At 37.2% G+C, this 17,141-nt stretch overlaps 1 protein-coding gene across 1 annotated transcript; it reads left to right on the top strand.

Annotated features, from left to right (window-relative positions):
- Nucleotides 1–12,805: 12,805 nt before the first annotated feature.
- pdcb (phosducin b) lies at nt 12,806–15,517 on the top strand. Its single transcript, XM_076088310.1, has 3 exons — nt 12,806–12,851; nt 13,758–13,906; nt 15,002–15,517. The coding sequence occupies exons 1-3, from the start codon at nt 12,806–12,808 to the stop codon at nt 15,515–15,517; spliced, it is 711 nt and encodes a 236-aa protein (XP_075944425.1).
- The last annotated feature ends 1,624 nt before the right edge of the window (nt 15,518–17,141 follow it).

Genomic DNA, 17,141 nt, shown 5'->3' with positions numbered 1-17,141 from the left:
CAAGACCATTTGAGGGTCTGAAGGGGCCGACTCAGCGGATGACATCACATACCAAAGATGTTAGAGATGATCTTTGTTTATCTAACTCCACTCTCAGACCTTTACTTAACCTGATAAGAATTACTGAATCTGTCAAACTTAAAACACTGGAGTTGTAAGTATTGTACCTCCAGCCCCAAGCATTCTGACATATTCCATGATGAAGGACATTTCTTTATTTTGATACATGCCACTATGCCACTTTGTACATTGCTGACAATGATGATGTTTCAAGAAGAGATCTCTTCAGAGGAAATAAATATTTCTGAAAATGTTGAACTATTGCTTATTCACAAAAATTCTGCTACCCTTTTTTTTTTTGTATGAGTTTTTGGTTAGATGCCTGAAATAAGGTCTGTGGTTAACACAAGCTTTAAAGATTTTAAAGTTTTGTTCTACAATATAAATTTTGTCTACTACAAAACACCATCACGCTGACTAGTCCGTCTTTACAGCTTTGATGTGTACACTCGCGAACATGCAATTGTGGTGTAGTTTGTTTATAGCCGTTAGCTTTTTACTTCTGCATTCACGTTTCAAAATTCATAAAAGTGGTGTTTATTTGTGAAGATTATCTTGTTTGCTTGCAAATTAATTCTTGCAGTGTGTGAACACTTAAGGGAAAAAACACTTAAGCATATGAATGTTGTTAATGCAGCAAATGCATATGCTTCAAAACTCTAACATATACAGACAAACAGACGGTGGTCTCATTAGTGATTGACGAAACAATAAATTTGGTCTGAAAATACAATTACCTCTTGTCACACACAGACTTTGGTATCGGTGTTGCTCAGTCCCTTTCTCACACATCACTCTAGTGACTAACTTGTACAATTGACTTGTAAAATATCAGTTATTTCAACTGGTGTCTTGAACGCGTTCCCATGTTAGTAATAGGGTGTCTCTAGCTCTCATACCTTGACACGCCCTGCATATCTGTCATATCTATTTGCAAAGCCCTCTGTCACTAATTCTTCTCTGCGTTCCACGTCAGTGGAAACATTTGACTTTTAACAAACAAACAAGTATTAAAGGAATGAATGAGGTGTTTGATTGACTTTGGCAGGTACAAGTGTAGCTATAAATCATAAAAAACTATTGTAAATTATATCAAAACACAAGCAATGACAACAGCTTAACAATATTACCATTTTATGATGACAGCCATGTGATTCACATTTGTGAGAATTCAGTAGTTGCACTCCTTGCTAGAAACCTTTTCAGTACTTTTCCCTTTCAAAGAATAAAACATGTTTCTCATTTCATCTTTCCCAGGCAGTTAAAATGAAATGATGTGTTTGCATTTGTTGGAAAGCTCGGTGAGTCAGACTCCACAGGGATCCAGGACTTGGCAGGAAGGCCGCTGGACACCAAGAGACTGACTGGAAGCACATTCAGCAAAGCCACGCTTAATTGGTGTCCAGAATCAGCACGTAACTTGACGATAAATGTGCGTGTATGTGTTTGTTAGACTTTAGGACTTCCAGCAGCTCTTTCCTTCACATTCGGACAGGCTCTTCAAGATCTCTTGACAAGTTCTTAAGTGGAAGTCAAACAGAGGTTAAGTGTGAATGCAGATTCAAGAAAATATGTGAATGTGCAGTGGTGGAAGACATTTTCAGATCTATAAGTAATAGTTGAAATACTACACTGTGAAAAGTGAAAGCTCTGCATTCAAAACCTTACTCAAGTAAAAAGTATGTTAGTATCATCAGCAAAATGTACTTGTAGTATCATCATATGTTTGTGGCGTTGCTGTCCTGTGAGAACCATAAGTCTAAAAAGTCAACTTTTTATGAATACAGAAAAACAGCTCTGTTTTCATCTTTGTGATGATGCATTGTCCAGTTGATCCAAGGGAGATTTAAATAGTTTATTTAACTTTTTTTTATAAAGGAACACTTCATCCTTCAGTTTATCAGAAGATAAGGGTATGAAATATTGTATTCTGAAAAATAACTAACCAAACAAACAAACTGTCGCGTAACATCATCATCTCAGTGACTCTGACATGTAATCTGGTAGAAGTATGAAGATGCATGAAATGGAAATACACAAGTAAATTGTTGTTGTAATGACAGATGCTGTGAAGGGGAATTCTGTGTCAGGAGTTTTTACTTTCTTTTTTACACTTTTACCAGATTAAACTTACAACATGAAACAGGAAAGAAGTGATGGTGGGCGCAGTGTTGTTGACATTTTACTTTTTTACACCGATTAACTGTAAGTCGGATACCAGGTAAGTTTTTTACAGTGTGAAGCTGCTGTTATTTGAGTGTAGAAATACCAGTGTTTGTTTGTTTTCTTTATTTTTTAATAAAATAGTTTAATTCCAAATGGGGTGGAAAAAACATGGATGTACATTAAAACAAACTGGACAACTGGCAAAAAAAATAAAAGCACTCTGCTGTTAGCTATCTCCTTAGACATTGTGGTGGCAGGTTATGACAAAAATGCAAATATAAGAGATCTGTTTGATGTTAGCTGTAAAAATAGATGTGTTTCCCTAGAAAACAACGAGAACAAGGAAGTTGGAACAGTAACTCGATCTCATACTTGATAACGATGTGTGTCACTCTTCAGCTACGTCTGGTCACAGGCGACATGAAACTCAAAGCATGTCATCAATGAAGAAGCACACTTCCTCATGTTGCCTTAGAAATTAGAAGGAGGATGTGTCTATGTGGCCATGCAAGCGTTTGAACGTAGCTCACACTGGGGTTAAGTAACCGAAGCCCATTGTTTTCTAAAAGTCAATCATGTCTTCAGATTAAAATAGAAGACTTTCCAAAATAGCACAACAATGACGCGCCTGTAACAGAGCACAATGTTTGAAACAACCACGAACCAAAGAAGAAGACATTTGGGTAAAAATATAGTTTGAATTTTAATTATAAAAACACCTTTCATACTGTAAAATGTACAAACCCTGTACTGTATCAGCCACATAACGCCAGAGTCATTTTGTGCATAGGAAGAAGGCTGCCGATATGCTTCTATATTTTCCCACGGAAAGACGAACAAGAAATAAAGTCTCCTTAAATAGCTTGGCATTGTAGTTTTTAGGAAACATGATTCAAACAGTAGTAAATAGTGCATTTGTTAGTGACTATTTTAAGCTGCGGATTAATACACATGGTGCACCAGTATAGAGTATTTATGGCAGCAGGACGGTGTATGTGGGATCAACTCAAAATGAAATACTGTTCATCAAAGTGAAGGAACATGTCACCCCGTACAACAGGGCGGCTCATTGGTGTGTTTTTGATAGCAAAATGCTGTATTGAGCTTTGAAAACACAGACAATGTGAGTTGGATCAGTTCATTGATGGTTTTAGTCTTTGCATGCAATATGTTGACAATCCAGGAAACAAAAAGAATACTGACAGCCAAACCACAACTAACATAACATCATATATACCTATAATCTTTAATTTAATATAATTTCTCTCTAACAGTTTTATTTAAGTCACGTGTGCATATTTAGACAACAATTAGAGTGCCTTATGATTAGGTCAATGACATAGTGCTTACAGCGAGTCATGGTAGGCTAGAGACTGCATGTAAACACATTTAGTCTTAAATTGGAGTGAAGGTGGCAGTGAGACAAGCAGAAGGGGAGTGGTAGGCAGTGAAGCGTACGGGGGAGAACACCTGAGGAAGGAAAACTGGCTTCTTTCCAGAATAAAGCTAAGAACTGAATCATCACTGAAAGCATTACCAGTATTGACGTTTGATTTGGTATCGGGGCTCCAAGACGTTTCAAAATCTTAGGCAGTGACGTGTGTACCACTGTCACAGTTAGCTGGAAGACAACCTGCCAGTTAAGTCACGGCTGGTTTGATCTGGTCTCTAAGCCACTCTGAGGCGCTTACTCTATTTCAAAAGCACAGAAGTACTCATGTCTAATGATCCAATGACTCAGATTTTGTATTTATTTGTTTTAATGTTTAAACTACTGGTTTGCTTTATAATTGATTGTTTTTTTTATTCAGCACCCTTTCATATTTTCTATTTGTATATGGTGAATGTTAAATGTAGGACCTCCATTTTAATACTAGACCAAAAGTCTGTGGCGATACATGTGTGCTGGGTTTCTTGTACTAAACCTCAGAATAGTTTCAGAAAACTTTATTTTAGCATCACTAGCTCCTTTTCAAGTACATCTCTATCCTAGTATTCTGATATAGCACTACCAGATGGCACAAGCTGAATGAATGTCAGTGATATATTAAATTAAAAAATCTATTTTTGACTTGACACCGATTTGACACCAACATTTTGATGAATTTTAAAACTAATAACTGATCATTTTACATTATTTTAAATAATCTCTCGAAAGCGCTATAATATGATGGAGGGCATTTATGTTAACTTTTGTTTTACCGCTTATCACTTTTTATTTATTGATCTGTGAACTGTTTTACCTTGAGCGCCATGTGAACTGATTTGTTCTAGTTCACTTTTTTATCTCAAAATGTTTGTACAGTCTTTATTTGTGTAACCTTGATTTGTAAGTTGAATAGATTTCAATATCGGTATTCTTTTACTTGCTAATTTATAACATCACCCCTATGTGAAGTGCCCAATGGTTCGTTGCCCAATGATTTGATTCGTGACTAATGAAAATAGAAATGGAATTTAATGTATGACTGTTCTCCCATCATCCCTTTTCTCTTACAGACCTGCTGCATTCTGCTCACTGACTGACTGTGATTGCAGCTTGTGGTTTGCTCTGTGTTCCTGCAGCACCTCCCAGTGGCATTTTAGATATAACTATATATACAGTACAATGTTTTTAATGTGTGCGTCACTTTTTCCTGGTGAACTTGAAAAAGTCAAGAGGGGCCTCGGCTGAAAACAGAAACACCAACACTACTGTGGTATGACTAATATTTATGAATGGGTTTCAATAGTAGCAACAGTGGCTAGATAGAGGAGGTGGGAGACAGCCACCTCGTCACTCCCTCCCTCCCTCCCTCCCCCTCTTACGCACTACTCACTGAACCAGTTTTAGTGTTGCACAATAGGCGCAAACACACACATGCACACGGACACACACGCACACACGTGAATCAGGGGTCTTTGGGGAGATATTTATTCACTAAACCGAAGATTCATTTAAATGATGAAACCCATATCCTCCTGTGCCTGATGACTTTCTCTTATTTCTCAGTGTCATGAATGATCATGACAGCGATGATGGTGGTGATGATGATGATGATGATGATGATGATGATGATGATGATGATGATAAGGGAAAATTACTGACCGACAGTGTTGTGTGTTACCATTAAAAATCTGTAACTCTAGTTCTGGAGCCCATATAGTCCATATACTTAATATTATATATATTATACACAATGTCATCAGAAAGACACATCAAAGACAAACATCAGGAAACAGGTTTCTGAAAAATAATTGCAGTGTTGCGTGTGTGGAGTAGATTTTTTGAACCAAATCAAAAAGGTTATTACAGGCAAGAAAGTGCCAGACCTATAGAAAGCTTAAATGGCACTGATAATAGATTATATGGAGTTATAGAGGAGTGTGGTTCAAATTTCAGAAAGTACTTTGAATCAATTAATTTCAGTTGTGCATGAAAAGTATCAGAACAACATTATTCTGTTGTCAGTGTGAGTACATAGAATAGATTAAACAAGGGCAGTAAGACTGCTGTTTGAAAAAACATATTTTCTATTGTCTTAAGTTATATCCGCCTGGGGCTAGCTATCAATTACTTTCATTCATGATTTATAGTTTGGTAATTAAATGGTGAATAATGCCCATCACAATGTTTCCTAAATTGCTTATTTTGTCAGACAAACTGTCCAAAGTTCAAAGACATTCAGTTTTATCATCATGTGAGAAAATCTGAAAAAGTTCACACATAAAAAGCTGAAACCAGTGACGTTTTGGCCATTTTTGCTTAAAAACTTTACCTAAGCAACTGTATGATTGCTAAAAATGTTGCTGATTCATTTTCTCTCTACGTCCGCCAAAAATAAACCTAAAATTAACATCTCTTCTACACCAAATAAAAGGTACTTCTAATACCTAAACCTAAAGAATTCAATATTTCAGGAATGTTTATTTAGACCGCCTTATTTAGACTAAGTGTGTTTATTCATTTTTGTCTATACGTCATGCTCAAGCAGTTTTTGATTGTGTTGCTAAAACAATGGGGATACAAATTCAAAAGACATAGAATATAGATAATAATAAATAGACCTATCAAGTCAGACCCAAACTGCATCAAACCCATAAAAACTTACATGACATGGATTTAAGACTCCAAGTAGGAATGGATTGAAAATAAATCTACGCATATGACTTGTACTCTCTTATTGTTTGAGAGTAACTTTTATCCAATTAGAGTGATAAATTGACTTGATTTTAATTTACGCCTAAATAGTTGTCGATTACAGCATGATTGAAGGTTTTCTCTTTGAGCACAGAAAAGGCTAAAGTATGGATTGAGTTCCCATGAAAGGACATCTTTTGTCCATTTTGCCTCGACTTTGTTTGCAGGACATTTGTGCCATTTCGCATGCAGGGAGAGCTTTTAGGAAAGAAAAACTTGTGCCCACAATGAATCACTGAAGAAACAAAGCTTATTTTCAAATTTTCTCCGTAAGATCAGACGAGTGTCCACATCAGACACTGAGGCAGACACACACACGCATAGACATAACATTCATACCAAAAACTTTATTTTCTTTGTGAAATCATATGGGTCTGTCATGCCATTGATTCATCCTCGTCTCCATTGTTTATCCATTTTAAACCTGTCCTCAATCCAGCCCCACTTCTTCATGATTTCCATCTGTTTGCTTCAGAGTTAACAAGGACTCAATGCTTTTGGCATTCACTGTACTTCTTCAGTAAGTGAAGGCAGTAGAAAGTAAGTGTTGGGTTCATCCACTTCATCACAGATTTAAAGGGTTGGTTCACTGTGTTTTCACTTGTGGTAACTAGCCATGCAGGTTGTTTTGGTTTAACTTGTCCTGGTTTTGAGATACCTGTGTCTGAGATTTCTCCCACCACGTCAGTACAATGGAGGTGAATGGAGTTCTGTTGTTGATTATTATGGATTATGTTTGAAATATGATATTAGCTTTGAATGTTCTTAGTTTCCTCCTTTATTTCTATCTATATTATTTGTTTTTTTAATCCATTCTTTTATCCAAAGCCATTGGGTCATAGGTGGGTGGGTACTGGCATTGGGTCTGTATTTGTGTTGTTAATTGTGTTGTTGTTGTGTTTTTATTTATTCATTTGTATATTGTAAAGACATAAAAACAGATATGTTGGCACATCTTGCCTCCATTGTGATGAGAGTGTATGCAGGTATTTAACTATGAAATGTGCATTCCTTGTGTATGTGTCTGCCTCAGTGAGTGGGAAGTGAAAACTCCTGAGTCAGAGCAGCAGCAATGTGTTGGCTGTGGGCCTCAAATAAAGCAAGGCCGGACTTTCAGAACGCCTGTAACAGCCTACTGCTGTCATAATATTGGAAGACTCTCAAATTCTGTGAATAAAATGTCAGAGGGGAAACCCCATCTGAGCCTGGCGACAGGAAAATTACAGAACTGTAAAAGTTTTCCTTTTTACGGACCAAAAGACCAGACACAAACTCATCAGGCATATCTGACATTGACTATGGGACTATGTGTGTGTGTGTGTAAGAGGGGTCAACACAAGGGCAACTATGGATAGAGCTTTACAAAATAGTTGCACTTAGCAGAATTGTAAAGAGATTAGATCTTATTTGTCAGAAGTATATGCCAAAGTAAAAAGGTTACTCCAGAAGTTTGTTGTTAATAAAATGACAGTGGTTTCCTCTTTCTGTTTAAACATTCTTCCATCTTACAGTTGCAATCAATCAAATGGCAGGCGTAGAAAGAAAGAACCTGTTAGACATACATCTCTAATAGTCAAAATGAATTATCTGCATTGGATTAAAACTACGTCAAGAACAAAATCACATTGTGTGGCCAACTTGGCGGGCGCCTGATAAGAACAATATGAACAGTCCACTTATTATTTCCAACCAAGTCAATGATAGCCTCGGGGGAAGCCATTGCCTAATTCAGCTGCTCCCAACACCTCCACCTTTTCTATGGTATGCACACATGACTGAGTCACCTGAAGAATATGAGACAAAAAGGACTCACCTATTCTCCCTGCAGAATACACGTGGGAGAGATCTTGTCAAACACATTCTGTCTCATGTATTCAACACAGCAGTTCTGGAGATTTACAGTGTTTGACTCAAACCTTGCTAAAAAACCCCACAACATTCCAAAACCGCAGTATGAATGTATGGGAAGCAGTGACTGCTTGTAATTGCAGGCTTTGTGAAAAGAAGTAACTCTATACCCTGTAGTTCCACGTACAAAGACCTCATGGAGCCAATGGCGTAGAGTAGTTACGTCGGGCCCAAGAGCTTACTATTATGAGGGGCCGTAGTGCACGCAGTTACTAGTGATGAAGCATACACACACTCAAACACACATAAATACACACACACACACACACATCATCATATCGTCTCGTCACATGATCAATAGAGACGTGACATTAGACAATATCGACATACATATTACCCAGCAATCATTATTGCATATCTGTATATGACAAAAATACCATAGAAAGTATAAATTATTAATTTAGCCTAACTAAATATTATCTAGTGTTTATTTATTTATTATAGTTTATGCAGAATAAGCACAACATTTTGATATTGCTACTGACAATTTTACCAAAAATTGAAAACCATAACGGAGATGGATTTGCGTTTTCCAGGACAAATATCATAAATGGCACCAGCTTTATATCTATGCTATTTCATCTATTTCATTTCAACAAGCATGTCTCTAAAGTGACTAATTGAATTGCTTGTTGAGAACACATTGTTCCACACCAGATTAAATTAAACCTCTCTGGCTCCAGAGTGACAGTATTGTGTTCACAGATGGAGCATATGGTTCATATTAGAAATACGTCCCTCTAAATACATATAGGGGAACCTCACAAAGGCAGGAACACTAATTCACTAGCACTTCATTTACTGTGGGCGTAAGTTTCTCTTGGTCCTGTATATCTTTGTACTAATTGTCCCAACTGCCAATCTTTCTTTTAGGTATAAATAGTGTGTGTTATATGGATCGGTTATGTTTTTTGTTTGTTTATTGTCTCTGTACTCTCCAGCCCCTGTGTGGAGGGGACATGCTGGTAGACGTAAATGCATATTTATAAATCCAACAGAGACATACTGGTGTTGGTGAGTCATAGAGAAACCTAAGGTCTCTGAGTTCAACATTTCTTTTATTTTCTTTAATTTTACATACTTTTTTAATTTGGCTCAGTTTAAATAGTCTGCAACATGGTGTACAGCCGAGGACATCATAGTGAACAAAATTATTTTTCTATTTTTTTAAACATGTTTTATTGAAACGTTAAGCGAAACGGTAAGCGAAGTCAAATATGTTTGTGTACACTTGATTTCTTTAAGAGGACAGACAACAAGGTAACAAACAACAGTAATGTGCAATTTGTTTTACTATATCCATTGCAGAATAAAAAACAAAACAATATTTGATTTATATTTAAGGGTACATACTTAGTAAAATGAGTTGATGTGGTACATTTATGTACTGATGAACTGATGTGGAGATGCAACAAAAGAATAAATGCGTGTCTTTGCAAACTTTGTTGCTTTCAAATAGGAAAATGTACTTAATATATGTATTTTCTAGATTAAATCAATAGGAGTAACTATATTTAACTGGGTATATAGGGTGTTGATGCAAAGATGTATTACAATGACAGTCTGAAGTGTCAGTGTCAGTGTCCAGTATATTTTTAATATTAACCCTCCACCTTGTGTAAAAGCTCTTTAAAGAACAGCAGAACTATTTTAGGTTAATCCCAAAGGCACAAGGCTGAGCTCTAGCTTTTAAAAGAAAAGGTGTTGATCTAGTTTCACCCTGTATGTCAAGCCGAGAGCAGTGATCCAATGATCCATGATCATGTAACAGAGCGACTCTGAATTTAGCACAGATACACAATCCTCCATAGAGGCACTGCAATTAATCTCCCATGCCAGACTTTCTTTAAGAAATGTTTCTTCTTAGAGAGATTATTCTGGGCACTATACTCTGTTGTTGTTGTTGTTGTGGGCATGTACTTGGTGTGTGACTTCTGGCTAACAAATACATCAGTTCTCCTCTGTTTTGACCATCTTATCATGTAAGTTTAGTTAGATACGTAGCGACTGTAAGTAGTTGCTCAAAGACATTTTTAGAAAAGAAGGCAATGAACCGGTAATAATAAGACCCCACCTGACGTGGGTGCCTTGTGTGCCTGAATAAAAAAGTCAAGTAATCCTTTAAGCCAATAAATACAGGATGCAGCCAGAGAGGGACAGAAGTCAAACACAGTTGCATGAGCTGTCCCAGAAAATACCTTGAGGGTGTGGGGAGAGCATACACTTTTCCATTTGCACTGCAGTGATTCAGCACTCAGGTAAAGGAAAGCTTACAATGGATCATGTCAGGAAAAAGACAAAGAATTAGGAGTGCCTGAGGTATTTATTTTCACGCTGTAGCTTGTGGAAACATATTGTATATCCTGAAATGTATTAGATGAATGTATGTTGTTCTAAGGTGATACCTAAGAATATGCACTCTTAGTAACTTCACACAGGAGAATATAAAGCTGTGCTGGTTGTCTACCTTACAGCCAGTCATCACTGACCACAATACAACTCCAGCTTGCAGGAAGATGTCACAGAGACCAGGCAATTTTGTATTATTAGTACTTTTACCTTTGATACTTTGAGCACATTTACCATGCTGTTTGCTCTCAATCTTTTTAGATGCACTGAGTCTTCTATTTTTGACCTCTTATCGAAATGCATTATTTTATCCCAAAAACATATTTGTGTATTAAAACACTAAAGAAAAATGATAGTTTAATAATGGAGAAGAGACTACAGAGTGATTTCTGTGTTGACTATAATCAAGAGGCACATGATAAAGCATCACAAGATATCTCCCACCAATAGCTAGCAGTGTTTTGTCCTTTCAAAGGTCATGTGTTCATTTTCATGCGAAACTCTATTCTTGGAAGAACTTTGAATTCCAAACAATATCGCTTTATTTGAGAGTTTATCTCAGAGATATGCGCACTTGTTTTAATTAACTCCTAATGTGCTGTTTATAATGGTGAAATGTAACACAATATATTTTGTGTACTGCTCTTGATTAGTGTTGTACATAAGATTATCGGCTGCCTGATTAAGTGATTTATTAGATTCTCCTCATATAAAAGAAAGTTTTGGAAAAAATAAAGCGTTTTGCGCTCTCTTTCTCTCTCTCTCTCTCTTTCTCTCTCTCTCTCTCTTGCGTTCTCTCTCTCTCTCTCTCTTCATTGGGTATGGTCAGGCCTTTATCTAGTAGAGGCTTCTAATTCCTGAAGTGAAATCCTCTTAGGATCTATGTTCTATTTCTGTTTGGTCTATAGGGTCTTTTTTAAATCTCCATTAGACCAAGCTCATTGGCTGGAAAAGACACACGCATGCACACGAAATCACACACCATCCAACAACAGATAGCTCAGTGAAGTGCTCGAGTGTAGACCAGCGCAAGGTTAGCTACTGACAAAAAAGGAGGACTGAACTGTTACTGGTAAGAAAAACTTTATTGATATCTTTTATTTTGGGAAGATAATGGAGTGGACTCGTGTATATGTAGAAATAAGGAGTTTAATTTTCAATGGATTAAATGGGAGATCAATTATTCTGTTCGTATGTTTTTACATGCATTTGAGATAGATTTTGAGGACCATCTTGAGTTTTCGCGTATATAATTTGCCATTTACATACATTTTGTTGCAACATTGTATCGTATAAAGAGTTCTTTTTTTGTTTATTTCTTTTTTTAAAGTGAAAGCTTCTGCATTGAATGACAACAACAGATTATTCATTTTGGTCCTGAATTTAGTCATGGGTCTGTGTCTAATTGAAAGTCAGCTGTTTACAAGAGTTTATTGTCTATCTCTTGCTCACACACACAGAGCTGAAACACTTATATGTGACTTCATTTGCTCATGCTAGCAAATCTCCAATTGATTACTTTGGATTTGGGGGTTAGAAAGATGGCTACAAAGATCATCAGCCCAGATCAGCACTGTGACTGCACGCAGGAAGGAAGACTGTAATTGAAACACTGGGGAAGGTCATTTAATCCAATGAAACAGTCGCTCTGCAGACGTCACAAACTGTTCCACATACGGACACCACAGACATGTCAAAGCAGTGTGAGACGCAGAGTGTGCCAGTTCCATCTGTTCAATCTTAAAACAGTAGCACAGCAAGCAAGAGAGAGAGAGAGAGATATGTTGCAGAGCAGTAATCCTCTTAGACTGCATTAATTCAATTAGATATTGTGGGACTCATTTGGTATCCAGTAGCTCTGTCACAGTGCAAAGATTTAAAATCTGTCGTGATATTTGGGGATTTTTTTCTTTTTCCGATGCGAGGGTCCAAGGATGACGTGTGTTGTATTGATTGTGAGGGCTTTACAATTCATTTTAGGATTTGTGATATTGGGCTATACAAATTAAATTAAATTGAGAATTTAACTAATACATTTATCTTATTGATAGCAAGTATAAGAGTTACGGGTCATTAACACTTTTAAAAAATGGATAAATCAGATTCTAAATTTTTTATCTTACAGGTAGATAACCAGAAAAAATGTCTGACAAAATGCTTGATTTGGAAGAGACCGCAACCCAGACAGGTGAGTGAAAGCAGTGTTTTCAAACATAACACAGTAACTTAATGTGTTGACAACCTGGTGACCTTTCTTTGTTCCTGTGCGTTCAGCAGTGAGTCTGGTCAATCTTTGCTAACATAAATTTTGGTTGTAAGTTATTAAGAAGTCTTCAGAGAAATTACAAACAGAAAAGCATTGGCATTGATTTCAGAGCAATTGGCTCTAAATGCATAAGAGGAAGACCAAAGCAGAGTACAGATTTGTAAAGCTTTGGCAGTTTAATTGGCGCTCTAATCGTCTTTTTGTTACGCAACAGTGGTGCAATTAGTGCACTTCCTAGAAGGTTGAGACAAAGCTTTCATACCCAAATTAAAACAGGAAACAATACCCACCAATGACTCATGGACTCACGTTGTCATTTTACACATGATTAAACCAGTCATTTAGCTTGAAGTCCAAAATATTATTGATTATTTGGACCTTGAGAGCAAAGTTTAACAATGCGGCTTTATAAACCAAGTTGCTCTTGGTGGACTAAGATTGAATTGTGTTTGTAACCAAAAATGTTTTCCTTTTTTTCTCACCTCTTTCCGCTTTTACATGGTCTTTTTTTAAATAGTTGTAATAATAATAATTCATATAAAATATTAAATATTTATAATAATACAAAATGTGTTTTTATGCATATGCATTTTCTGAATAGAGTTACAAAAGGTCAAAGTTATTCAGTAAAACTGAATAAATAAAGAAAAGAAAATTATAACAGTTGAATAATGAGGAGCATACAAAAGTAAAAACCAAACAGAATCAAAACATAGTCACAATCTAAGAAAAGGCTTTCTAAATAAAAAGAAAATATTTAAAAGATGCTACAGAGTTGGGACTCGTCACTACCCTTTAACAACTGAATACTGTTTGCCTTCTCTATAGGTCCAAAAGGAGTCATCAATGACTGGAGGAGATTTAAGTTGGAAAGTATGGACCAGGAAAACTTGCCAGCTGCAAAAAAGGAACTGCTGAGACAGATGTCATCTCCGAGCAGACCAAAAGATGATGCCAGAGCACACATTAACCGCAAGGTACAACCAAACAGACCACACACAGGACTTTAACTTTGCTTTTGTTGTTCGTTGCTGTATTCTCCGAAAGACCAGAGGGCATACAAACAAACTGCGCTGTGACGAGTCAAAAAGACAATGAGTGTTACAGGCAAAATGTCATAAACCAACCACCTCAATGCCAAGGAGGAATAGTTATTAACTATAAACTCCTATATCATATTCATGCGCTACTCTATTGTCTTTTTACAAGCCCTGATAGAAGTCAAGTGTTAAATGTATTATAATGAAAAAAAGGTTGAATATCCTGTAAACAATTTGATTTGGCTGACAAGATATTTACTCAAATGCAGATTTTTAAGACCTCCCGTTTTAGTGACCGTAGTGACGTATATCGGTCCAACAAACACAGGACTTTCAACCGAGAGACCGGTGTTGTTGTGGTTTTGTTGCCTAAACCTGATGTTCGTGATGATTTTCCTAAATTTAATGTTCGTTTTGTTGCCTAAACCTAACTGTACGTAGTTATTTTAAGCCTGACTAAGTGGTTTTGTTGCCTAAAGCTAACATTCGTTCCGACCTACACAAAAAAAAATTGTGTCCCTGTACACAAAACCAATAGATTGCATTTTGAGACTATTTCACAAACTGCCATGAGACTGTGTTGAAATGAGATGCTTAGCCAAACGCCGCGACAACTTGCTGAGACTTCGTGCACGACATCCATGTGCACAAAGCGCAAGCCGTGATGACGTCATTTTGTGGCACGACCACCATTGATGTTTAAAGAGAACTGGATACTGCTTTGGGGGCGGCACTCCATTCATTCCTATTAAAGCTGCTCAGTGGTGCATGAGTCAAAAAAAGTTTTTTACAACTTTTAGGACTTTTTGGGCCCCATGCCATCACATGATGGACCCGGAAATTGTTGTTACTACTTGTTTAAAAGCCTGGCACTCTTTCTGGTGCCGGCTTCACTGCTGAGTAAAAACCAAGCTTCATTATGCTAATGTTGCACTGGTTACAGAAAATGAGCGGAACAGCAGGCAAATTACAAATAATGTACTTCCATGGCCAATATAAATTCTAACTTTTGTGTTGATATCATTTTTTCAGATGAGTGTCCAAGAATATGAACTGCTTAAGGAGGAGGATGAGGGATGTTTAAAGAAATACAGAAAACAATGCATGCAGGATATGCATGATAAACTCAGCTTCGGGCCCAGGTTTGAAGGTGTGCATGACCTGGACAGTGGCGAGGCCTTCCTAGAAGTCATCGAGAAGGAGCATTACAGCACAGTGGTGGTTGTCCACATCTACAAGGTTGGGGTCAAAGGTTGTGAGGAGCTCAACAACTGTCTGGATTGCCTGGCCACTGAGTACCCCACTGTAAAGTTCTGCAGGATTGATGCTGTCACATCCGGTGCTGCCGAGCGTTTCTCGGATGATGTTTTGCCAACGCTGCTGGTGTACAAGGCTGGAGAACTATTAGGGAACTTCCTGGCCTGCATACAGCACCTAACTGAGGAGTTCTTTGCCACTGATGTGGAGGCCTTCCTCAACAGCTATGGCCTGCTGCCAGAGAAAGAGTTGGCTGGTATGGAAGATGAAGAGGGAAACGATGTAGAGTAAACAAAGAGTTTGGCTGCTGAAGGAAGCTGTCTTGGAAGGCTGGATAGAGAGCGATGAAAGACAATATGACATAGGGCAAATAGAAAAACCATAACATCTCCACAAGCTCACTAGTGTTTGAGAATTGTTCTCTAAATGAGAAATGTTGCATCCAGTTGGTGAAGGAACCTTGATGTCCCGAATACGAGTGCTCTCAAATATGAGTGCGGGTTACAGTAAGGTGAGGACATAGAGCTTTTATTTGTGAAAATATATCACAATTAACCTCACCACCACCCAAGCAAAAGCCAAAACCAGGTTAACTGTACAGGTTAACTGTACTTTATTTTGTAATGATAGACAATATTACATGATGTATGTAGTTGTACCTGATGTAAAAATGTATTAAATCAAATAATTTTTTTAGCATTTGTTTGGGTTGATCTGTACACAAGTTATTTATAAATCCAGGGTTTTGCAAAGTGACATTCTCAATATTTAAACACGTGTATACTTCAGTTCTCTGTGGTGTTTTTGCCAAGATGTATAGAAAAAAAAATCCTTTAAAGGACAAATAGGACAGGAACTCTTAATGCTTAAGAGGCCAAAGAACTCTGGATGTGAAAACATTTTTGTGCATGTTTTCCATCTGTCCAGTACAACATGACCTACCTGCTTCTTAAGCCAATGTGGTGGGATGTGCATATTGTGTCTGGGAAAAAACATTCATGAGTCTCTGGTGTTTTACCATCATCAGTGAAACATCATCAGTGAGGAGTTTTCCCTTGTCTGTGTATTTTATGTTGTAAAAGTGGGAGAAAGTCATCAGACTATACAAGAAAGGAAACCATTAGTTTTGGGTTTTCTTAGTGTGATGTGACTCAGCAATATCAATATATATTGTCATATTTGATTTTACCATGGGTTTGTTACCATTTTAAACTGTGTACTGTAATATGTTGAAACAAAGCTTACTATACATGTTGTCAAGAATAAAAATGAGACATAAATGAGAAAAGATAGTTACGTTTTGCATTTTATTCAATTGTGGTACTAGAAGGTCTACTGATTGCCTGGCAACCTCACAGTGACAACAAGATGCTTGGAAATCAAGAAAGTAGCCTAACCATAACCTTTGTGTTTTTAACGCTGTGGCTTTTGTGCTGAATAAACAAACAAGATATAACGCGTTGCATAGAGAGCTTTAAAGGTGCTTTTGGGCAGAGGAAGGGTTGTTTTCCCCACTGTTTCCAGTCTCTGTGCTAAGCTAAGCTAACCACCTGGCTGTATACCTTCATTTTCAGCCCACAAATAATTAGAGAGAGGTATCAATCGTCTCATCTAACTCTTGGTAAGAAAGCGAATAAGCCCCCTTGAAGCAAATTTGTGATTTATGATATCCAACGAATAAATAAAACTGACTGAAGGTTATTTCCCAAAATGCTGAACTAAATGTGAGACAGCTTTGCAAAACTCACCTCCTCTTTAATCACCACAATTCTATCACCACCGTTATCTTAAGATTGTCCATAGAGATTCAGCCAAGAATGAGGCTCCACCATCCAACTGATATCTCTTCCCCACCAACCAATAATGTCATGACCCCAGAGGGGGGTCCTTCCATAACCTCTGTCTTCAAGGGCCT

Source organism: Anarhichas minor, unplaced genomic scaffold (genome assembly GCF_050575085.1).
Source record: "Anarhichas minor isolate MPS153535 unplaced genomic scaffold, ASM5057508v1 ptg000010l, whole genome shotgun sequence".
In the NCBI taxonomy this organism is placed as follows: domain Eukaryota; kingdom Metazoa; phylum Chordata; class Actinopteri; order Perciformes; family Anarhichadidae; genus Anarhichas; species Anarhichas minor.
The sequence above is the reverse complement of the archived record's forward strand: the minus strand, read 5'-3'. Positions and strand labels throughout refer to the sequence as shown.